General features: G+C 51.1%; 1 protein-coding gene across 1 annotated transcript in view; it reads right to left on the bottom strand.

The window, feature by feature from the left end:
* The window catches only part of RIN3 (Ras and Rab interactor 3), a 123,197-nt gene that overhangs the window by 64,319 nt on the left and 33,585 nt on the right, over positions 1-25,293 (bottom strand). Inside the window, exons 2-3 of the mRNA XM_032404692.1 lie at positions 21,005-21,212; positions 6,701-6,818 (exon numbers count right to left, since the gene is read on the bottom strand). Coding sequence (XP_032260583.1) covers positions 6,701-6,818; positions 21,005-21,212 — 326 coding nt within the window. The remainder of the gene's footprint in view (positions 1-6,700; positions 6,819-21,004; positions 21,213-25,293) is intronic.

Genomic DNA, 25,293 nt, shown 5'->3' with positions numbered 1-25,293 from the left:
AAAGAAAGAAAGAAAGAAAGAAAGAAAGAAAGAAAGAAAGAAAGAAAGAAAGAAAGAAAGAAAGAAAGTTAGTTCACCAGAGTTTTACAATAAAGTTCTTGGAGTTAAATTATCCGACGGTGTATTTTTTTTCCTGGGCCAACCCCAATTCTGGAGGCCAAAAAGGGAATGGCTGAAACCAGAAACAAACTGTGGTTAGCTTTTAGCCCAAATCTCCCTGGGTAACAACCACTGCTCGATAAGAATCAATCAGCTTGTTAGCAGAGTTCTCTGGGAGCGAGGCGTTGCAGGAAACAATGGTTTTGAGGTGTAAGTTGGTGTTACTCAATCCCCATAGCGAATTATAACTGCTGGTCTTTCCTGAATGCTTCTTCCACGCGGACGTGGGGATAGCTTTTCCCCAGAAATAGCCCCATTCTGTCCAGGAGACAACATGATGATGTTAGGAAGTTACTCCAAATCTCGGTCCCAATGCATCTTTTCCCCGACAACACCAAGCAGTTCTCCTCCACCAGCCGGGTGGCCGTACAATCCACCCCCATCCTGGCACCGTCCACCTGCAGGTAGTGTGGACCTCGCAGGTTAACGGCTCGGCCCCACAGGATAGCCCCCTGCCCCTGCCCCTGCAGATGCCAACTGCAACTCCGGTGGTCACCTGCGCTGGTGACCCAACAGGGAGAGGTGGGATGTTCCGATGACTCCCTTCTTGGGCTCAATGAGTTTGCCAGAGCAACTCACAGAATCCAGAGAAAGGTCTTACATACTAGGTCACCAGTTTCTTATAAAATGATATAGATGGAAGGGGTTGCCCAGGGCAGGGGATGGGGAAGGGGAAGGGAGCTTCCCCACCCTCTCTGAGCACCCTACTCTCCCTCAACCTCTACATGCTTACCAACCCCAAAGCCCTCTGAAACCCATCCTTTGGGTTTTTGTGGTGGCTTCAGTATGTGATGTGGGTATGATTGACCTTGGCAGTTGGTTCACCCTCCAGCCCCTCCTGGCTCCCTGGAGTCCAGGGTGTGGGATTGAAAGGTCCAACCCTCGAGTCATGTGGTTGGTTCCCCTGGCAACCAGCCCCCCCCCCCCCCCGCCCCGGCCGTCCTTGTATAAAGTCTGGTGTGGTTCAAAGGGGTTTGTCATGAGTATCGAGACACCTTTATGGCTCCTACTGCTTAGGAAATTCCAAGGGTTTGGGGAGCTCTGTGCCCGGAACTGGAATGGAGACCAAACATATATTTCTTATTATAAATCATGGTAACACAGTCACGACGCTGTTGAGTGCTTCCCACGCACCAGGGAATCCTGTCCCCTGTCCCTGCCTGTATTAGCTCTTCTATCCTCCAGCAGTGGCGCTGTAGGTGTTCCCGTCTTGCACACGAACAAACCGACGCACAGATAAGTCGCTTGTCTGATGTCGCAAGGTGACAGAGACAGAAGAACGCTGTAGGACTATCTGCCTTCCCAAAGCACATGCTCTCAAAAGAGGGTTGCTTTGACCAGCGTGTAAGACTCACCACAACCCAGCACCGCCTCCCTGCTAAAATAGCAAGAGCTTGTCTTGTTCGCTCTGACCTCGAGGCTAGTAATAACTGTTCCTTACCTTTTTATGGACTTAAGAAATACACTGTGGCCCAAATACAGGTTAAGTCTCATCCTAGGATAATGGTCAACTGGTGAAGAAGGGGTCAAACCCAGGAGCAGCAATGCAAATCTCCTGTGTGGACCTCAAAGGCATTCTGGATGACATTCTGACCTGCCCATACATATGGATCTCTGCTGCCCAGGAAAACTCATCTAGAATATCTCTCCTCCTTGGTGTAACAGTTCCCCCAGTCCAGTGGTGATAACCATCAGCACCAATTAGCACAACACCCACCACATTTACCCATGAGGTGGGCTCTACTCCTAATCACAAGTGCATCTATCAGCTTCAACTACTTGGCCTAAAACCTCAGACCTCAGACTGAGCGAGCTGCTCAGGGCAAGAAGAAAGAGCAACTGAGCTCGGCAGGCCAGCCTTTCTAAAGCCAGGGGGTCAGCCAGGGTGGCAGGGAGTAGGCAGGGAGGACGGTGGGGGCCGAGTGCCAGGCAGTCACTTTCTGTAGGGGCCACACCACACTGTGTGTCACTGTCTGATGGTTCCCCTTCTGGAGATGGGGCCAACTGGTTTTCGTTCTCTCTTTCTTTTTTTTTAGCAGCCAGCAGAGAAAACGCCATCATGTGACTGTGTAATGTCACCATCTTCAAGGGTGCAGATGAATGAAAAAGTAGCTCGCGTCCCCTCTGCCGGGTGGTTAACTTTGGCCATAATGGGGCAGCTGGCCTAGCCTCCATCCATCCTATGCCCTGCTCCTTTGTCCCCTGGGTCCCCTGCCCCAGGGCCTCTTCTGCTGGCTCTCCGCCCCCACCTGCCACACACAAACATCTGACCTCTGAGGGTCCCTGTGAAGCTAAGTGGCGACCCAGACCCGGCAAAGCCGTCTTCTCTCCTCCGTGCAGCAAGAGGAGGGCTGAGGATGTAGCAGCTGCTGACGCTCATTCAAAGGGTTGGCTGCCCCGCCCTGCGGTCCCCCAGCCGAACAGAGGACAGCACTGCAGTTCAGGGCTGTTTGTCCCCACAGCACCAGTAGCCCCAGCTACCGGTTTGGTGTTTGGCAAAGAAACTCTTAACAAGGAACCAGAAGACCATCCAAGCACACAGAAGCACAGAGGGGGCCGAAGTGAGCCTTTCTGGTTGAGAGCAAACAGAGCAGGGCCACAGATGAGGCTGACCACCCGCATTCGGGGGATTCCCTTGTCTCCCTCCTTCGCCTGAGTGTGGGGGAATCCCAACAAAAGGCCCCAGGTCCAGGCCTGGGCCTTCCCCTTGCCCACTTCCTCTCAGGCTGACCCCCACTGCGGCCACCACAGCCACAGGGGACTCAGAAGGCTGGTGGCTCCCTCTTCACATAAGGGTCTACAAGGCGGGTGCACACGGTGGTTGGGATTTACCCAGAGCCTGGAACCCTCTGTGTAGGCTCATTCCACTCTTCCTTTTGGCTTCATCTTGCAGAAGGATTAATAATAGTATAATAATAATAATAATAATAATAATAATAATAAAAACATAATTATAACCCTCTGTTGTGCTCCAGGTACTGTCCTAAGTACTTTATTATTGTTTTTAAAAAATATTTTATTTATTTATTTGAGATAGAGAGAGTGAGCATGAGCAGGAGGGGGCGGTAGAGGGAGAGGGAGAAGCAGACTCCCCGCGGAGCAGGGAGTCCGATGTGGGGCTCAGTCCCAGGACCCTGAGATCATGACCTGACCTGAAGGCAGACGCTTAACCACTGAGCCACCCAGGTGTCCCTGTCCTAAGTACTTTAGACACACTAACTCCTTCAAGCACCATAAGGGAGAGACACCATTATCCTCCGTAGCGTAGAGGCCTGGAGAAGTTAAGTAAGGCCTGGAGAGGTGACACAGGGGGTAAAAGGGAGAGCTGGGATTCAAACACAGGCGATGTGGCTTCCAGAGTCTGTGCTCAATCACCATGTGAAGGAGGAAGGTATGGAATGAGGAAGAGGGAGCAAACAGGTCAGAGCAGCGAATCAACATGGAAAAAGAAACACATTACCTGGTACTTTCTTGATGTTGTCCGGGTTCAGGGGTCTGAGGTTTGGGGAGCAGTGGCATAATATAAAGAAAGAGCAAAATAAAACACATGCAAACTTATAGAGGACATCTGTGTAGTCACAGGGAATAGACACGAATTGTGATTGAAAGAGTTACATTACATCAAGCAATTTTGGTTTGAGTTTTGATGGTCTTTTCAGCAAGTTGAGCACTGAATGTTTAAAAGTTTAAAAGTGGGAGGGGCACCTGGGTGGCTCAGTCAGTTAAGCCTGCCTTCGGCTTGGGTCATGATCCTGGAGTCCTGGGATGGAGTCCTGCATCCGGCTCCCTGCTCAGCAGGGAGTCTCCTTCTCCCTCTGCCCCTCATCCAGCTCGTGCTCTCTCTGTCTCACTCTCTCTCTCTCAAATAAATAAATAGAAATCTTTAAAATATAATTAATTAATTAATTAATTAATCAAAAGTGGGAAATGAGATTCTACCACATGGTCCTGGGAGGAAGATATGCACCGGGGAAGTAAGCTGCCTCCATGACCAGGTGCCCCGGGTTGTCCCCTGGGCTCCTAATTGGAAATGAGGCACTGCAACCCAACGTGAGATCCTGGTTCCACTGGGTAGGACTTGTGCATCCTTTCTGACCAAGTCCCGAAAGGCCAGGGGGTGTTTTTGGGTTGGAAAGACCTAGAAGTGATTGCCCTGGAGTCTAGGATGGGGAAGTGGGACAAAAGCGTGGGGCAAAAGAGAAAAGCACATCTTCCACACGTTCTGTCAGTCCAGCTTGGTTCCCTTTTCCTCCGAGAAGCCTCCCCTATCAGCCTGCCCTTGAACAAAGCTCCCTCCTTGCACTTCTAGAGCATCTGTGGATGCATGCTCAGCAATCACCACTGCTTACCTTCAGCTACTTGCCAGAGGCTGGTGTTGAAATTCACGAGCACAACTGGCCCTCAGGTTTCTAAAGGGACTGTAGGTAAGTAGGACCTGGGCAGGTGGGTCTTTGAACCTGGTTGATGGCCAAATTTGCACCCAGGGGTCTGTGTACTCCCAGGCACCTGCTGAGAACATCTGAGAAAGGGCCCAGGTTCTTGGAGAGCACTAGGTGCCCCAAACAACCTCACCCTTCTGCAGTCATTAGAGGGTGCTGTATATTGGTTTGGGAAAACTATGACCCTCCTTCTTCTTTGAGATCCCTACATTTTCTTCCCTGCTGGACACTGCAGGGCAGGGATCACTGAGGTTTGCTGTCTAAAGTAACAACCCCACATATTCTACCACCTTACAGACTCGCAACAGTTCACCAGGATCCAAGTCCTCTGCTTCTGCCTGTGCACAGGCCTGGACCACATTTCCCAGTCTCCCTTGCAGTTGGGTGTGGTCATATGACAGAGTTTTAGCCAATGGAATGCAAGCACAGGTGACACACCCACTTTCTGGACAAGACCTTGGTAAGACCCTCCCACAAGCTTCCGGCCTCCTCTTGGCTGGAGTCCACCCTGGGAGCCAGGAGTCCACCTGCTCAGCTGCAGAGCCACTGTCGGCCAGGGTCCCTGGAAGAGCCCTCCCCACTGATGAGGAATCTTGCACAGGAGCAGGGCACTAGCCTTTTCTGGGCTTAATCCATGACAATTTTTGTTATTATTGTGGCAACTAGCTAATCATCCCGCTTCCACGTTCTGCACAGCGCAATTCTTCATCTCAAGGTCACCCTGTATTGTTACTTTTTTATTGTCTCCTCCCTCCACCTGAATGTGAGCTCAGAGGGGCAGGGGTTGTGTTTCGTCCCCTGCTGTGTCCCCAGCGGTGGAGCAGCTCCTGACACAGGGGTGACACTCGGCAACTCTGTGCTGAACACACAATGAATCAGGGTCTCTATGGCAAGGCCCCCTTATAGCAAGAAAAGCAACCTGTTTCTGCTTTCACTTTCTCATCCACCTCTGGAGCTAGAAGATTCGCTTTTCACTGAACGAATACCCACTGGTCACCCTGCAGGACCCAGCCTGTACTCTCTCCTCTTTGAGGCCCTCTTGGAATCCTTCCGGCTGTGGTTGGCATCCCCTGTGTCCCTCAGCCAGGGGTCCTTCTGCAGTCACACTTGTCACACTGCACAGCAAGTACTGATGTCTGTGTCTCTCCCAACCCCATCATGTCCCCCCCCCCCAGCTAGACTGGGAGACCCTTGAGGCCAGGGCTTACTCATCTGTGCATCCTCCCAGTGTTGGGCCAAGTGCTTCCTGAGAAACTAGTCCAAAATATTTAATAAATATCTCCAAAGTATTTATTATATTTATATGTGATATGAATATATAATATTTATGAAATACTTAATATATATTTTATCATCTTCTTTAACTCTTTTCACTCTGCTTCTAACTAAGGGTAAAAAACTTCCCATAACCCCATGGATTTATAAGAGGACCTAAGCTGACGTCTGGAATGTTCTCTAGATTCTTCTAACTTCTAGGCTTTTTGGAGCTTAATACTTTAATACCCATAAGAGGCCCGGATCTTTTCATTGCATATCAATACAAACCTGCCCTTGATCGGAGACCCCCAAACATTTTCCCACCAGGGCCCAGGCCTGCTCCTGGCAACCCTGTGCACACACGGGATTTCTGGCTTCCAAAGTGCTTTCCTGTTTGACCCTCACAAAGGCCCTGTGACTCAGGCAGAACAGTGACTATTATGTGCATTTGACAGATGAGAAAACAGGCTCGGGGAGGTTGAGTGACTTGTCTAAGATCATGGTTTGCGTGTGTGCTGAGCTGTCTCTAGGACCAGGGACCCAGACAGTTCCTCTCCTTTTCTTCCTTTTCTCCAGCCTGAGCTGACAAGAAGAAACTTCACAGAGACCACGAGGAAGCAAAGCCACCACGCCATGACATGCGTGAGCGGAAGCTCATACTGACTTGACTGATAAACTGAGTTCACAACAGATCCGGCCAAATAACTTCGGGGGATTGAGAGCTCCCCCCTTCTTCTAATTTTAAACCCCTCTGGCCTGCTGGGAGTGTCTGTGGTTGTGTGGTGTAGCATCTTATGCTGCCGCTGCTGTGTGGTCAGGGCCAGCACAGGAAGACAGGTACTTACTCGATTTTTCTTCTTTAACGGTGTATTCGAGCACCTCGGACGAGCCCTCGTTCAGGGAAGGGAAGTGGACACAGAGCACCAGGTGCTTCAAGCCGCTGTCCCGACGGACCAGGAACGTCTGCAATGGAAGAAGGGGGGCAACTCCATGAATCAAATACTTGGGTGAAGGTTAGAAGGACAATGGGATGGAAGTCATCCAGAAGGTTCCAGAAACAAGGAGGCAGTGTCGGGGAGTCAAGCATTCCTCTGGAGAACTGGGGATTCTGCCCTGAGAGCCATGTGTCACCTGGCCCATGTCCCCTGGCTCCTGAATCTCCATTTCTCATATGCCCACAGAGGAGGTCCAACTAAATCAATGCTTCCCAAAGAATTTTGTGTCGTAGACACAGAGTTTGGCAGGGGTGTTTAACAGGCAGGTTCCCGTGCCCCAGCCGTGAAATGCTGTTGGATGGGTGGGGCCCAGAATCGGGGGATTCTGATATGGGTAGTGGTCCTGCATCTGTACTTAGTAAAGCTCTAAGGCATGGGGAGTCATGTTGATTTTCAACTCACACCCCAGCATGTATGCTCACCTCTAACCTCCCCCCAACCCTGGGGTCTAAGCCTCTCCCATTCAGGCCCCAAGTACCTGGGCTGGAGCTTGGAAGACCGGAGTCTGGCCAAAGTTGCTGAGGGAAGGTTGGGTAGCCACTGGGACATCCCTGTGGACGTGGACCCAGGCACGAGAGGCTCTGGAGAACCACTAAGATGCCACTTCTTCCCTTTCCCCACCAAGGCACACTATCCTCCACCCTTTTTGTGATGGTCCAAATTCTCTGCCATTGTTATTGATGACTATTATCATGTTGCTATGTTTTTATAATTGTTAATACAACATAATATTATTATTGATTAGTAGGAGCTACCACATACATATTGCCTCCCTAGTCTGCCTCAAGCCTTAACCCCGAGTGACTAGATTCCATCTCACTTAGTTCTTTTATTAAAGCTATGGGGGGGGGGTGTTATTATTATCCCCATTTTATAGATGGGGAAACCGAGGTAAAGAGAGGCAAGTCATGCCCAAGACTACTAGGTTAGTAAGTGCTAGAGCTGGGATTTGAGCTCAGGCCCTTCCCCTCGGATTCCCCCTTGGCACTCCACCACCCCTGTACCCCCTGGACCTGGCCCAGAGAGGCTGTGTCCCCTTGGGAGCAGGGACACCATGAGCCCATGAGTTACTAGACTGTGGCTGGAAGTTTACAGCCCCTCTCCTGGAGCAGGGCAGGGTGGAGAGAGCATGAGAACCTGTCCGGGGGAGGACAGGAGAGGACGGGGGAGGACGGGAGGAAGGCTTCTGGGGGTGAAAATGCAGGTGGGATGCTGCCTGTAAATGTGCCCCAGCCTGGAAGGTGGCCCTCCTTAGGGGACCCAGCTGGAGGCCAGCTCACCTCTAGATGCCTCTGCACACAGGGAGGATGCCTGCCTACCCACAGCTGTGGCATCCTGAGCTGATGCGTTCTCCTGAGCCTGATCTGACCCCAGGAACAGGCTGCTGCCCTTCAAAGAAAAGAGGTCACCTGGCCTCTCCTTCAGGGGTCCAAGGTCAAGCTGCCTTCTGCCCCCTAGGCCGGTGGGAACCAGCTGTGTGTGAGGGAACGTGAGGGCGAGTCTGTGCATGGGGGTGGGTGAGTGTAGTATAATAACAAGTAGATCTGGTCTTTGTCCCCGGTTCCTGGCACAGAGCTTCAAAAACCCTTGGAATTTCCTGGGTGATAAGTGTCTTTTATTATTCATAATGAGCTGCTTCTGACCATACCTGAGTTCACACTAACGGGTGACTCATGGTGGGCCCCTGGTATCAAAGGAAGGTCTGGCCACAGAAAAGCCAGCCAGGAGAATAGAGGGTTGGAACTCCCAGGCCCACCTGGACCTCCTCCACTGGGGAGAGGAGCTGGAGCTGGGATGGCCAACAGGTTAGTCCATCACGTCTGTGAGATAAAACTCACTGGAAGCCCTGGGCACTCAGACTCCATTGGAGCTTCCTCGTTGGTGAAAACACAGACGTGCCCGGAATCTGCCAGGGGAGGGTGTGGGCGCTCTGTTTGCCCCTTCCCACCCCAGACCTCACCCCTCTTTGTCCCTGTCATTGGCTGCTCTGGAGTTGGGCCCTTTAGAATAAAAGGGTCAACAGAAATAGTGCTTTCAGGAAGTTCCCCGAGTTATTCTAGCAAATTGTCAACCCTGAATGGGGGTCGTGTTTGCAGCCGAGTTAGAAGTGTGAGTGTGGGTAGCCTGGGGACCTCACTTCCGTCTGGCACCTGAAGTCTGGGCAGCCTTGTTGGGGACCCGGACCTTTAACTTCTGGGGCCTGCACTCACTCCGGGTAGTGTCAGAATGGGGTTGAATTGTGGGACACCCCACTGGAGTCAGAGAATTGTTGTCGGAGCAGAGTGAGTGAGTGTGTGTGTATGTGGGGGGGTGAGTATGGATTGAGTGAACTCTGGGCTGCCCCAGGGCCTCCCACCTGGAACTCTGGGACAGGAGGCCTGAGCCGCAGCTGGTGGTGCCCCCGGAAGGCCGACAGCACAAACCCGGATCCTTGATCCTGAGCTGGGGTGGGAGCTAAGGCTGGTGCCCCAAACTGAAACCAAACTGGGCGGGGGTGTCTGTCTTTGCAGGGAAAGCACACCCTTTACACGTGTGGTGCCTATGTGTGGGGACACCTGCCCAGTGGGTCCCTTGTTCAGAGGCCATGCACGTAGCCGAGCTGCCTCTCGACCTCGAGTGTCAGGAACGGCGCAGGAAGGAGGGCCTGTGTTGCTCAAACTGTGGGTCATGACCCATGGGTGCAAATGCCACCCACTATTTTTATTTTTTCAAAATAAAATAGAAGAGAATCGAAGATGAGAAGGATGCCTATGAGAAGGATGGACTCTTTGTCAGAGAGTGAGAAAAAGAGAGAGAGAGAGACCTACAAAGGGCCAGGGCCACAGTCCAACGTAGATTTCTTTCTTACTCTACTGGCCTGGCCTTCTTCCTTGACTCTTTTGACCCTCACTGATCTCTCCCTAGGTTGACTGCAATGACCAAGCATGGTTGCTGGCCTCAACCGGGGACCTCCTTGACGCTGCCCTGCAAGCTAATTGGCTCTTGCATACCCAGCACGCACTTATTTCTAGATTTCTTCACTCTGCTGACACATCGGTGTTGTGTTCCACCCTCACCGAGAGAAAGAGAAGACAGGAACTGCTCCAGCTGGGAGGAGAGTCAGTCTGTCACAATCTGTATCTTTCTTGGGCTCCCAGAGGGCCCCAAGCAGCCAGTCATGAGCTCCATGGCCCTGGGTAATTCTGTGGCTTCCCTGAGCCTCAGTGTTCTGATCTGTCAATGGGGATAACAACACCAGAGCACCCAGCACACACAAGAACCCAACCACAGCCCCGCCTCTCCGTGTTGGAAATCCTGGGGTCGCACAGGAAAGCCCCCAGTGGGATAATCGGGTCTCCACTGATGCTCCCTGAGGATTAACTCTCCGTTTGCCCCCCGCCCTCCCACAGCTGGGGTTTGTTCTTCAGTCTCCCGGTCTCAGGCTCCATAGCGAACTGGGGATCAGTCTGCTATTCGTGTTAATTGTGAAAAAGAACCAGGAGGGATCTCCTTGGGAGAGTGGTTCAGCTGATGCTAAGGGGCCGGAGGCTGGAACAGTGGCTCCCACCTGTGCCTTGCCACACTCCTTCCTTATATTTGGCCCCACTCACTCCTCACCGCAGCCCCGTGAGGTAGGGACTTACTATCCGTCCTTGATGGGGGAAGACTCAGGGCATAGAGAGGCCGAACACACCCAGGGCCATGCTGATGGGAAGCGCCAAAGCAGGACGCAGACCCAGGTGTCACCGGGAGCACCTTGCTTCTTTATTGCTGTCATGTCTGTGTCATCTACTCATTGGGGGGTAGGGGTGTGGACAGGGGTGGAAAGTCCCCCAGGCTGGGTTCTGACCAGTCCCCAATTCTGAATGCCCAACACCCACCCTTTCTGCACGGCCACAAAGCCTCACGTAGCACTTCCTTCTACCATGGCCAAGTCCTGGGGCTCTTATCTGAAAAGCCAAGATAAGGCACTGGGGGAAGATGCGGGGCGGGGGTGGGGGGGTGGGAGAGGCTGTGAGCTAGTGGGGGCAGGTTGGGGAGGGAAGCTGGAGGAGACCTCTGACCCTTCCTGCCTAGTTAGCCAGGAGGGAGGGGGACACAGACAAGGGTCTGCCTGGGCCACTGTCCTTTGGAACAAGAGAGTCTGTTCCGTGTTCCCCTTTGGGGAGGCTTAGCTGCTCAGCTAGTCACAGGGTCTCTTTTGGGAAAGATCCCCAGACAGCACCCCAGACGCAGTGTTGCTGTGTAGCAAAGCGAGGAATAATGCATAGCGACCCCTGGCTTTCTAGGTCATGGGGAATCTCCTATGCTCCACCTCGGGGTGGCCTTGGCCTATCCCCTAAGGAGGGTCTGTCCACAATGGTGATTGCAGATGAGTGCACAGGAGGCTGAAGGGCATGGGCCACCCAGCGCTCTTGCTCCAACACCCTTGGGGGTTCCATGTGCAAATTCTTCAAGCCCCCTTTGCTTCTCTTTCTACCCCGGCAGCTAGCTTTTGAGAGATGCAGGGGGACCCAAATCCCAGCTCCACTACGCACTAGCTGTGGATCCACGGACCAGCTGCCTTTAGTCCTGCGGGTCTCAATCTCTTCATGTGAGCGTGAGAATGATAATATCCATCTTTCAGGGTTGCTGTGAGAATTGCTGACTGTGTACGTCAAATGCCTGACACCGAGTGTGCACTTAATAAAAAGTACTTACAATCTTTATTATTGGAGTAGACTGCTCTCATTTACTGAGCACTAAGCCACATGCTAAGATTTTTATATGCATAATCTCATTTGATAAATAAGTAATTATTAGCAAGATGATTACTATGTATCTTTTTCCAGAGGGGGAGATAGGAAAAAGGGACTCACGGACCATTCTCCTGTGTGGTAGATTAAAAATGGCCACAAATTCCTTGCAGCTTCTCCCATCAAATTTCCCCACACCTGGAAGGGGTAGCCGTGGGACTTGCTTTGACCAAAAGAATGCAGCACATAGGGCACTGTGGGGTTCTGAGCCTAGGCTGTAAGAGGCAGGTCAGCTTCCACGCTCACCCTTTGGGACCATAGCTGTCATGTGAGGACCCCAGAGTGAGTCTGCTGGAATCACGTGGCCCAGCCAGCAGCCCGCACCAGCCAAGTGAGTGGGCCCACCTCAGGCCAGCCAGCCCCAGCTGAGCTGCCGGCTTACTGCGGCTGCATGGCGGACCCCAGGTGAGACCAGCAGTAGAACTGCTCAGCAGAACCCAGCCCAAACTGCTAACCCACAGAATCGTGAGCAAATCAAATGGTGACAGTTTTAAGCCACTGAAGTTTGAAGTGATTTGCTCTGTAACAGTCACTAATGATAGAGCCACTGGGTGTATGGACATGGGCCCCATCCTTTGGGTACCTGCTCCTCTCTTCCTTCTAGGAGGTGCTGTGGGCAGGTCTCCAGAGCTCGGGGTGGGGGGAGTTTGAAAGCCAGTGACGTGCCCAGCTCCCCACTCTCCAGCCAGAGGAACCAAGATCCAGAGATGACAGAGACCTCCTAAGGCCATGTCAGTCGTTAGTGGCAGAACCAGGACAAGAACGCAAAGTCAATGACCTTCAGGTCATGGTTGTGACATTGCAGGTCACATCCTCCAACCAATGCACCCATGAGTGTCAACTGAGTATGCGTTCTATGCCAGGCTAGATGTTTTAGATACTTTGCACCAACTCTCAGCCTGGGGCTTGGAGTATTTTACCCATTGTACAGATGGGAAAAGTATGGGGGGAGGAGAAACAGAAAGAGAGGGAAAGGGGAACGCTCAGAGCAGTGGGCCTTGGGGCCCCTCCATGTATGACTTCGGCCTGCAGGCTCTGGAGCCAGATGGTCTGAGTTCAGTCCCTAGCTTGGCTACTCTGAGCTGTGTGGTCTCTCTGGGGCTGCTTCTTCCTCTGGAAAATGTGCTCGTAACAGTTTTTGCCAGGGACAGTCGCTATCAGCTCCCCAAGAACTAGTCTTTCCCCTTTCTTGCCAACTGACTCCAATTCCGATCTGGATGCAATGTATCCTGCCGCAGGAGGATTTGGTCAAAAGCCAATCATGGTTATTCTGCTCCTTTTTGCCATTCACCCCCTTTCCCAGCCTCCCTTGCAGTTAGGGGGTGACCAAAAGGGCATCTAAAAAAAATATTTGTTTCCTGACCAAAAGACTGCTAGGAGAAGAAAGCCTTTTGCCTGTGACCTCTCGCCTTTGAATGAGTGAGATGGCTGGGGCTGCAGCAGCCATTTTGTCACCATGAAGTGACAAATCAGAGGCCAAAAAGCCAACACCTTGAAGATGGGGAACAGAAAGGTGAAAACACCCTGGGTTCTAAGGATATCACTTAGCTGCTAAGCTAACCCTGGACCCCAACCTCCAGATTTCTCATTAGATGAACAGTAGTGGCTTTATGGCTGAAGCTACCATAGGCTGGGTTTGTTGTTACTTGAAGCTGAAAGCATTCCCAGCTGACCCAGTTGCCTCGAATGATTATTTTTTTTAAAGATTTTATTTATTTATTTGACACAGAGAGAGACAGCGAGAGAGGGAATACAAGCAGGGGGAGTGGGAGAGGGAGAAGCAGGCTTCCCGCTGAGCAGGGTGCCCAATGCGGGGCTCGATCCCAAGACCCTGGGACCATGACCTGAGCCGAAGGCAGATGCTTAACCACTGACCCACCCAGGCGCTCCTGCCTCGAGTGATTATTAAAAGACCTGCGCAGGTGCCTTCAGTAGAATGTCGGCTATATAATAAGCCTCGGTATATGGTGCCTCCCCTCCCCAGTGCTCCTCTACCTGCCTCGAGTCCTGAGGACAAATGGCACAGAACCCCCTCCTGCAAGAAGGTAGCATTCCTATCTTCAGCAGTTCATGCACGGCTCCATGAGTCAGAAAGGAAGCACGGTGGGACACCAGGCACCCAGGAGAAGGACAGATACCCTCATTAGCAGCTCCAGACTTCAGGCCTCAGTGTAGAGTGAAGGGTTAAGCTCAAGGTGGGGAGTGAGGGACCAGGAGGTGACAAGTGCAGCCGTGGGGGCCTTTTTTGTCCCCCTGCAGGGGCTACCCAGGGTGATAAGGAGTGGAACAGTTCAGTCATTCCCCCACCCTCCCCCACTGCTCCTAAAAGTCTTCCCCGATTAACCAGGCTGCCAACAAACCTTGCTGTGCCCCAGTGTCCTCACTCAGCCTCTCCCCTCTATGGGAACAGCACAGTCTGGTGCCTTGTTGAGCCGACATCTGAGTCATCCCACTCCTTCTATTCCCTCTTCCCCCCCCCCGCCCCCATTTTTGTCAGCTTCCCCAGTGCCCTGCATTAGAAACTCTCAGAAAGCAGAAGAACCCTCTTCCCGCAATTGTACAAACGGACTGGGCCATGCCCACTCTAGGGGTCCAGTTTTCTTTGAAGAGCTAGGATTCTCCTGTCCCCACCCCCACAACAGCTGTGGGGTAGCCATCAGAGTGCGGGGCTGAAAGGCAGGACACTTGGTGGCCCTCCTAGTTCTGCCCCTGGTTTGCTGTGTCCTTTGGCAAGTCACTACCCCTCTCTGAGCTGGCTTTTCCAGTCTAGTGAGGGGCTGAAGGGTCCCAGGACTCCTTTCTTCTCGAACATACTCTCCCAGAGCAGCGTCCTGGGGTCTTTCCCAGATCCTGAGAGGCTGGCACTGAGTTTCCCGGGGAAATGACTGCAGTCCACGAGGTTGGAAGAGCTGGCTGTAGGAACCTCGCCCTGCCTACCCTTAGCCAGAGTGGGTTTTTGGAAAGACAAACTGATTTCCATAACAGCTGGGACAGAATATGCTCAGGGAGAGAACTATGCAGCCTCCACATGCCCCTCCTCCTCTCCAAATAAATATATAATAACCCAAAGCCCAATACACCATAATGATTTTACTGCTACTATCCATTTTTGGCCTGGACACTCTAGAGCTGTCTGCTTTTCTACTTTGGTTATTTTAGGACTATTTTCCAGCTGCTTGGGGGGAAACTTTCCAATCATGCCCATCGGAGCAGTCACAGAAGTGGCTGGTTCTTCCCAGAGGCCAGAAGCTCGGGGGCTGCCAGGCCTCTGGAGGCCGGTGGTCCAGTGGGTCAGTGGCCAGAGCCCACTCTGGACACATGTGGCCCACCTTTCCCATTACTTCTACTGAAGTGGTAGCCTGGCACGGAGGGGAGTTTCTCAATTACCTAGGGAGTTTTTGGGGTTTTTTTTTAGATTTTATTTATTTATTTGATAGAGAGAGACACAGCGACAGAGGGAACACAAGCAGGGGGAGTGGGAGAGGGAGAAGCAGGCTCCCTGCTGAGCAGGGAGCCCGATGCGGGGCTCTATCCCAGGGATCATGACCTGAGCCGAAGGCAGATGCTTAAAGACTGAGCCACCCAGGTGCCCCCCTAGGGAGCTTTTTAAAACATGCTGATGCCTGAGCTCTACCCCAAAAAAAAAAAAAAAAAAAAAAAATCAGCATTTCTGGGAATGAGGCCGAGACATTTTTAAAGCCTTTGAAGGCAGTGAGTTGGTAAGTTCAAGTCACACTTCGGCATTTAGCAGCCGATTACACGGGCAGGCTCCTTACCATCAGAGCTGACTTTGCTCACTTATAAAATAGGAAGCCTGCCCCCTGTTCTACAGGGCTGTTGGAAAGATGAGAGAGGGTGCTTAAGGCACAACAGACCTGCGGGAACTGTTGACCGTGCTTCTTTCCTTGGCCCGGGAGGGGCAAGAGAGGGGCTGCACTGATGCTTTTCCAAACAAATCTTGAATGGAATTGGCATTCCTTGGGCTCACACCTGGGGAAGGTGCCTTGAACCACCTACATGGCTGGTCCGTATCACCATACAGGCTATTCCGACTCTTGAGCTAACAACCCCCACTACAAAAAGCAATCTTACGAGAGATTTCTTTCATTAAAAACTACCTGTTGTCCTCCAGGCCATGGCACTCCATACTCCAAACCAGTAGCAATAAACACCCATAACACCCAGATCTTGCTTTCTAATATTATTCTCTAATAAAAGGAACCGGAGCTCCTTGGAGAAATGGCTGATTCTAGGATTGGGACAAGGAATATACAAGACAATCCTGGAGCATGCGGTGTCAGGAAGTAAGGAAGCGCTCCAAAAACCAAACACACACATACACACGCAATGGTGGCCATATGTCAAAGGGACACGGGAACCAACTGAAGGAGCTCCCGATGGCCAAAGCTGGAACAATCTGAGCAACAGAATCATTAAAGTAGTATTAATTATAACCCAAAGCAGAAAGGCAATATCCACAAGTCCATATTCCTACAAGTAAATGATGTAATAAATAAATGAGTGAAGATGAGACACGTCTCTTGTGCAGAAGAACTCCAAATAATTTATGTAGATAGTCAAGGAACTTCCTGATGATGGGCTGTGCATAGTGACTTCCCTCCAAAGAGGGCAGCATAAGGGGAGGAAAGGTTCACTTTACAGAGGGGAAAGCTGACAAGCACCTCGGCCAGGTGATCCAGGTAAACACGGATAGTAAGTGATGAGTCATGTTGATAGTAGGTACTTCTTTTTTTTTTTTTTTTTTAAAGATTTTATTTATTTGACAGAGAGAGAGACACAGCGAGAGAGGGAACACAAGCAGGGGGAGTGGGAGAGGGAGAAGCAGGCTTCCCGCTGAGCAGGGACCCCGATGTGGGGCTCGATCCCAGGACCCTGAGATCATGACCTGAGCCGAAGGCAGACGCTTAACGGCTGAGCCACCCAGGCGCCCCGATAGTAGGTACTTCTGACATGATGTGCTGAGAGAGGCACTTTACTTCTGTGTCTTCCGCCCCCAAACTCATAACCCTAGTCTAACCATCAGATAAATCCCAAGAGAGGGACCCCCTACCGAATACCTTAAAATACCTGTATTCCTCAAACCTGTCAAGGCCACATCAGAAACAAAGAAAGTCTGAAAAACTCTCACAGCCTAGAGGAGCCTGAGGAGACACAATGACTAAATGTAAGACGGTGCCCTGCATGAAACGCTGCAACAGAAAATGGACATTAGGCAAAACCTAGGGGCTTTAGTTCATGTGAATGTATCAAACTTGCTTCATTAATTGTGACAATGTATCCTACCAGTGTGAGATGTTAACAGTAGCAGAAACTGGGGGAGGAGTATTCAGGAACTCCCTATACTGTCTTTGCAACTCTTCTGTAAATCTAAAATTTCTAAAATTAAACTTAAAAAAAAAAAAAGCACCATTTGGGTGAAGAATGAATAAAGGCGGCTTTTTGATTGCCAAATCAAAAATGGGCCAGTATGTTTCCAATACCTTATCAGAGAAGCAGACTGCAGAGAGGGGAGATGGGGAGGGGTGGAGGAGGTGGGGCACGGTCAAGATCACAGAGATATTGGGGGGTGGGCAAAGGAGCCAGATGCCTGGTCTCCTGACCATTCGCCTCTGGACAGGAGGAAGCATCCTCCTCATCAGGAGAGGTGGGGTCCAGGCGATCTCTGAAGACCCTTCAAGCTCTCACAGCCTGGGGGCCACCTGTGGTGTCTGTACCATTTTTTTTTTCCATTTTTTTAAAGTACTTAAAAAAAAAAAGATTTTATTTACGTATTTGAGAGAGAGAGAGAGAGTGCATGAGCAGGGGGAGGCACAGAAGGAGAAGGAGACTCCCCGCGGAGCAGGGAGCCCGATTCGGGGCTCGATCCCAGGACCCTGGGATCATGACCTGAGCCGAAGGCAGACACTTGACCGACTGAGCCACCCAGGCACCTGTGTCTGCAGCTTTAAAAATGAGGAAAGCATTGCCCTGGCTGAGTTTCAGTGCTGGGATGAAGTTACCCAGCTGAAGGTCCCACCCCGTAGACTCTTGTTCTCACTAGTTGTGTGGCCTCAGGCAAGTGAGTGAGCCTCTCCTCACCTTTACTTCCTCACTGGGGAAATAAGGGCACTAATAATACCAACCACCTGACAGAAATCACGGTGGGGATAGATAAGACTGTGCAAAGAACAACCTGGGTAAAAGTTGGCCAATTGTTCTTATCACAGCATGAACTTCGGGCTTTGCTTCTGCTTGAAAATACAGATGTGAAGAGTCAGGGATCAAGGCAGAGAGGGAGGGGGCAGGGAAGGCAAGAGAAGGCACATCTGCTCCAATTCTGTTGTCTTCAGGGCTGGCTCGGAGACCCACCAATTCTCCAACAGACCCTCTCTGCTCCCCCATCCCAGTCCTGCCCATCCATCCTGCAGGACCCAGCTCAGCATCTGCCTCCTCCAGGAAGTCTGCCCGTATCACCCCAGAGCTCGACATCTCTTTCTGGCCACAGCCAGATCTTCTCATCCTCAGGGCAGAGAGAAGGTACTGGAAGACAGATCCTCACACCCCACAGCCTTGAACCAATGGCTCTCAGGAGTCAGTGGACAAGGAGCTTGCTAGTTTCTTGGGTGGGATGGCCTTGAGATATGTGTTCCACACTGGTTCACAGAATGCTCCAGCAGGATCCAGCAGGATCCAGCTCCCCTTGCAGGCTGCGATAACTTGCATGATCACGTACCTTTTATTAGCTGCCTCCCTTCCCTGTCTTATTTCCCCTGCCGGCTTCCCTGGCATCACCTCTCAAATTAACCCTTGAACTCAAATCCTTGTCTTAGGGTCTGCTTCTGGGGAAGCCCAAACTAGGGCACTCCTCTTAGCCTCAGTTTCCTTATCTGTAAATTGGGGATAATGGCAGATTCAGAGGCCTCCCAGGATTATCACAAGGATTCAATGAGATGACATCAAATAGGACTTGGCATTAATGCTGGTACAGAGCCCCGCATCAAGAAGCAATCTTCACATAGAGCCACTCTTGTTATTTTGATTTGGGCTTATCTTAAACTTTTTGAAGACAGTTTTTTTTTGCTTTTTGCTTTTTGCTGACCCCTGGGGGCAGAGCAGTCAGGACTTCGGCTGGCCCAGCCTGCCCTGGAGATGCACTTGCCTCTCCCACGAAGGGTCCTTACTGTCTTTTTTTTTTTTTTTTATTTGAGAGAGAGAATGAGATAGGGAGAGAGCATGAGAGGGGGAAGGGTCAAAGGGAGAAGCAGACTCCCTGCTGAGCAGGGAGCCCGATGCGGGACTCGATCCCGGGACTCCAGGATCATGACCTGAGCCGAAGGCAGTCGCTTAACCAACTGAGCCACCCAGGTGCCCGGGTCCTTACTGTCTTGTCCACCCGCATCTATGTCCATGCCCAGGACACATCTCCCCTAGTGACCAAGAAAGGCCCAGAAAATGGCCATCCCTCAGCATCCAAACCTTGCACTTGGGCCTATTTTTGAGCCGCATCCCCCCAGGAAGGGCGGGAAGTCCCCTCAGAACCTAACAGGGAAGTGGGTGATTCTTTGGTTGACTGGACATGTTGGAAAGGTTGACTGGGACACTCGCTGGCGTAAGTCCCCGATATGATTTTCAAAATAGAAAACCTTTTGGTGGGGAGGGACGAAACAACAGAGCTTGTTTTCTTGAGGACGACAGTCAACCTGACTGCCCCCGGAGCCCCCTCCCAGCTCCCCACTCTAGAGGGATCTGCAGACTCCCGGGCTGCCCCTGGTGCTGCAGTGGGGCTGGCCTGGCCCGCAGGGTGCCTGCCACCATACCCAGAGGAGACCCCCCCTTTGGTCTCGGCAGGATTCTACTGGGCTGTCCGGCCTCTATGGTCCCCACTCCCCCTGGTAGGGGCTCTGTGGCAAGGGGAGGTTGGAACTTTGTTGGAGGGCCCATAAGTTCCAGTAATTCCGATTTTCAGGTACAACCGCTTACTTGATGGATTTTTATCTCATCCTGAGCCCCATGTATGTGGGAGCTTGGACTCTTCCCCAGACACAGCGCCCACAGCACGACCTACCGCACTGAAGGTGAGCCCAGCGGCTGAAAGGTAGGATTCCCTTTGCACATGCAGATACGACATAGCCTGGGAGCAGCCGGACTGCTTGGGTTCAAATTCCAGCCCTTGTTCCCCGAGTCACCTGGGGAAGGTCACTCAGCTTCTTTGCATCTCAGTTTACCTCTTCTGTAACATGGGCCTGATTGCAATGCCCACGTCAGAGGGCTGCCGTGAGCACACACGGTGCTGATTCGCGTGCACGCCCTCGGTGAGTGCCTGGGACATAGTGCTTGACGGACCCCAGCTGCTGTCACCGGGGACTCTGCAGATAATGCCTGCAGAGACAGACCATGCGCTTGGAGCAAACACACTTTCCGCAGCGGACTGGTGATTGCCGGGGCCAGGGGAAGAAGGCCCGGCTGCTTTAATGGATGCGGGGCTTTATGTCGGGGCGATGAAATGTTTTGGAAGCAGACAGCGGTGCTGCTTCTGTGAACAGACTAAATAGTGTGCTTGAAAACGGCTCATTTTCTGTGATGTGACTTTCACCTCAATAACAAACAAAACCGAAAAAAGACTTCTGGGAAGTAGGTGAGGGGAAAGAGAATAGGTGGCAAAAGCTTTGAGAAGACTCTTCACTTCTGTCCAGCTTGATTTTTTTTTTTTTTTACAGTGACTACACATGTTTGTCACTTTTATAATTAAACAAACTCAATGTTTTTTAAAAAGGAAGTGGCGTGTAAGAGAAAAACACGTGGGGTGGGTGGCATTTGATGGGTTCTGACTCACATTTCACTATCTACCTATCTTCCTTCCCCTGTGATGCTCATACTATTCGGACCAGAGTACCTTCACTAACAGCCCCATTTCAAAGTGAGAAAAGTGAGCCTCAGAAAAATCTAAGCCCCTTGGCTCAACTCACAGAGCCTGGCTGCAGAAAAGCTTTTGCCTCCATCACACAGCCCCTGCTTCTCATGTCAACTAAGGGGGTGTGATGTGATTTCTCAGGTACCTCCAGCTCTGATCCCCTCTGGTCCCAGATGCGTGGCTGACTTCTCCAAGTGTCAGTCCTGCCTCTTCAGTGCCCCAGTGCCCACACAGCCCACGCCAGCCACACAGTCCCCTGTTCTCCAGGGGGGACACCTGCTCTCCAAAGCAGGAACCAGATGTCCCGCCAGTCTCTCACTCCTGCGTTCTGGAAAAAACACCCCAGTCGAAAAGCTGAGTAGCCCAAGAAAGGAAAGCAGAGGCCAGCTGCTTAGGTGGGAGCCCGGGCAGCTCCTTGCAGCTGTGTCCGCCCACCCCCGGCCACAAGGCAAAGAGACCCCAACTCACCCCAGACGCCTCCTGCAGCAGGATCCTGGCTGCCTCCGCCCGGCCCAGACCGAGCTGCAGCCACACAGGGCACGTCTTGATGAGCTTCTCCAGGACACTGATGCCCCGCTGGAGAAGGCAGTTCTTCGGGGCGACCGGCGGACAAGGCCCCACGCCATCCTCCTCCTCCTCTTCCTCTCCCTCTCCTTTGCCAACATCTGGAACAGGACTGAGAACAGAATCAAATGATCAGCCCCTCCTGCAGCCAGCCCACAGAGCTGTGTATAACAGATGCAGATTCAATTAAACCATGCTCATTCATTTAGCATCGATGAACCCAGCAGTCCTCTGGGGAATTAAAAAATAAACAAACCATGATCTTCACCTTAGGGTGCTTATCATAAAATGAGTTGGATCTACACAGAAGCAACCAGCTGAAGCAGAAGATTGGGATAAATATAACGGGAGCACCATGCAATAGAAGTAGCTAATTCCAACCCAGGTTGGCTTCAAGGGAAACACATGGGGCGTTTGAGCAGAGCTCTGCAGAGGATTTTTTAAAAACTTTCAAATTGAAGTGTAACTTACAGTGAAACATACAAGTCGTTAGTATACATCTAGACAGATTTTTATATATGTCTATACCCATGCAACTACCACCCCGAAAGAGATGGGCTGGCCAATAACGTAGCCACTAGCCACATGGGGGTATTGAGCTCTGAAAAGTGGGTTGACGAAATTGAGACCTGCTGTGAGTGTAAAATACACACAAGATCTGAAGTCTTGATACGCAAAAAAAAAGACTGTAAAAGAGCTCATTAATAATATTTTACATTGATTACATGATGAAATGATAGTAGATTGAGTATATTGGGTTAAATAAAACATTATTAAAATTAATTTCACCTATTTCCTTTTACTTTTTTAATGTGGCTACTAGAAAATTTAAAACTACATTTGTGGTTTGCATTATATTTCTATTGTGCCGATACAGACATTTCCAGAAGGCTCCCTCGTGTCCCCTCCCAGTCAATACTCTCTGTCCCCCCCCCGCCCCGGGGTTAAGGATGTAACAGTCAGGGAGGGGGAAAGAGGACAGTCACAGGCCTGAGAAAGAGCAAAAACCCAAAAAGAGGTCCAGTTTAAGAGATCTCGGACCCTCCCCCAAAATGCTCACTCCACTGGACCCCCTACACACACTGGCAGGTCAGTTTTGATTCCGAGGAACTAAATCTCTCAGGGTATCTGCAGGGGTGAGAACCTGCATCAGACAGAGAGAGGTAGTCACACAGGTAGGAAGATGTGGCTGCTGCCTCTCTTTTGCCTGCGTCCCTGGCTAGCAGTTGCTGTAAGGAGCTGCTGGGGAGTGGGGGGAGAACGAGGCCAGGATGAGCCCCGTTAAAGGCACAGGAGAGTGGAACCAGGTGGTAGGGGAGAGGGGGTAAGAGGCCTGCAAGACCCAAAATTCCTGAGGAGGGAACAGCAATTCCTGAAGGGAAGGACTGGGTCCTGGCTAAAATTCCCTCCTGACGCCCCCACTCCCAAATCCTCCGAGAAGCCTTCCTTCTCACGGATGCTGTGTGTGCATGGATACTTGTGGATTTCCCCGCTGGGTCCACACTGAAAAGTGTGCCCGGTCACCAGGACAACAGGAGTGTCTGAGGCAGCTGCAGGCACTGTGGGGCCGGGAGGGGCAGTATGGCGGCCCCATGGACGTCCACAGGCTGTGGAACGGGGGCTCAGTGGGCCTCATTTGGAGTTCAAGTCCAGGGCAGCCCAGCTGATACTGACGCAAGCTCTTCCCAGGCCCTGAAGTACAAGGTCATAGCATCTCCTCCGGGGGAAAGAACTTAAGAGGCTGGAGGCCAGAATTACCCAGAAAAGAAGCACCCTGGGGCCTGTTAGTTTCCTCTAACCCTCACCCTTAGAAACATAAAACTATCTTCTGGCACCAAAAGGCTTCCCGATCATCTTTAAACCTCCTCACTTGGCTGGGGGCCTCCCCCAGGGGCAGATTAGGCCTCTCATGGAAGCTGGGAGTGAGAGCTCCCATTTCCTCTCTGCCACCAACTAGGCTTAGGCCTTGGCGAGTCCTTTCCCTCCGAGTCTGTTTTCTCATCTGTGCAATAGGCCAGGGGTGGCCTGGAAGATTCCTCCATTTATTGGGTGCCCCTAGGCAGGGCCTGGACCTTGGGGACAAATGTCCTCATCTTCTCCTTAGAACCAAAGCCATTATCAAACAAAGAGGCTCTGGGAGAAAGGAGGGGTCTGTCTCCCACTCACTTGTACTATGGATATTTTTCTGAGGGCCTGCAAGCTCCAGATGTTGTTCTAGGAACTGGGTTAGAGCAAAGAACAAGAGTAAAAAACAAACAAAACCAAACAAAAACAACAAAACTCATCTCTAGGAGAGGAGCCAGATGACAGACAAGGTGATTGAGTGACCTAGAGTGTGTCAGGTCGTGCTGAGCTATAACAAGGGTGCAGATATTTGGGAAAGAGCAAAGGCCTTTGAGCCACCTGACTCAGAGAAACCTCGAGGAAGCCTGGGGGATGGCAGGTGCTGGGCCTAGGGGGTTGGGGCGTGGGGAGGTCAGAGGGGGCAGTGTGGGGGTCCACGTAAGGATGCTGGAACCACTGGCAGAGTTGACTCTAAGTCCATGTATATGAATGCCTTCCCTGGGCTGCTGGTTAACAACTAGGCCACACCAACATGCAAGCTTCCTCAGCAAGAAATGGGCCCACTAAGACCTCATGGGACCTGGGTGGCTTCTGGGCCCACAGAGAGTCTTCAAAGATCCATAGAGATGAAGCCGCTCCCTGGCCCCAGTTCCCTGGAAGTCCCACCTGTGTCCTGAGGACAAGGTGACCAAGGAGAAACTCCGTCCAGGCTCCAGTGTCAGAGGGACCATGACATCTCTCCCTTATGATCATGTCCCTTCCTGCTCTAAAACCTTCAATGGCTCCCACTGCCTAAAGGATCCAGGATCCAATCCAGTCTCCTTATTGAATGCATTCCCTTTCTGAGCCCCACCCTGCAATGTAAACTCCCCAACAAAGGGCTGCCCTCCATCCCCTCAGCAAAACCTGCATTTCCCCACCTGGTGCTCCTGAGGCTCAGCCTGCTCTATCCACCTGTGATTCCTACAGGTTCCCTGTTACCAACATTTTCTCCAATGGGCAGGCAAAAGTTTAGTGGATTGGACCAGAAAGCAAGAACCATAAAAGGAAAGATGGATAAATTAAACGTACCAAATTAAACTTGTGCTATCAAAACACCTCATGAAGAAAAGGAATACTCAAACCACAGGCAGGGAGAAAATATTTGCAAAGCATACATCTAACGAAGAACAAGCAAGTTCGTTGTTAAAAATGGGCAAAAGATTTGAAAATACCTCTAAGAAGACATCTGAATGGCCAATAAGCAGGTGAAAGACTACTCGACATCATTAGTCATTAGGGAAATGCAAATTAAAGCCACAATGAAATATCATGACACAACCACTAGAATTTCTAGGCTAAAATTAAAAAGACTGACAACACCACATGTTGGTGAGGGTGGGAAGGAACCAGAACTCTCCCGAGTTATTGGAGAGAATGTAAATTGGTACAATCACTTTGGAAAAAGGCAGTTTTTTATAAATCTAAACATACACCTATCATATGACCCAGCCATGCCAGTCCCAGGTATCTATCTACCCAAGAGAGATGAAAGTGAATGTCCACACAAAGACCTGTACGTGAATATTCTTAGCAGTTTTACTCATGATAGCCTGCAACTGGTCCAGGTGTCCATCAATGGGAGAATGAACAGCTGACCACACAACCACATGGATGAGCCCAGAAACGTGCTGAAAGAAGCCAGGTGCGCAAAAATACATACCACATGAACCCATTTGTATGAAGTTCAAGTGGTACACTGAGATACGTGTATTTACATTTTATCATCTGGAAATTTTACAGCAAAACAATAAAAAAGAACAATAAATAAACACTGAATTCTAGTTAATGATAGGTATGCTAACATATTCAGGGGTGCCCAAAACTGTCTTTGAAATGCATTAAAAAAAGTAAGATGGGGATGCCTAGGTGGCTCAGTCAGTTAAGCGTCTGCCTTCGGCTCAGGTCATGATCCCAGGGTCCTGGGATCGAGTCCCACATCAGGCTCCTTGCTCAGCGAGGAGCCTGCTTCTCCTTCTGCCTGCCACTTCCCCTGCGTATGCTCTCTCTCTGACAAATAAATAAAATCTTAAAAAAAAAAAAAAAAAAGGCGTTCCCTGCAAAATTCTTTCGACTCTTCTGCATGTTTA

Source organism: Phoca vitulina, unplaced genomic scaffold (assembly GCF_004348235.1).
Source record: "Phoca vitulina isolate PV1807 unplaced genomic scaffold, GSC_HSeal_1.0 scaffold7, whole genome shotgun sequence".
NCBI lineage: Eukaryota > Metazoa > Chordata > Mammalia > Carnivora > Phocidae > Phoca > Phoca vitulina.
Note: the sequence above shows the minus strand (reverse complement) of the source record. Positions and strands in the feature narration are given on the sequence as shown.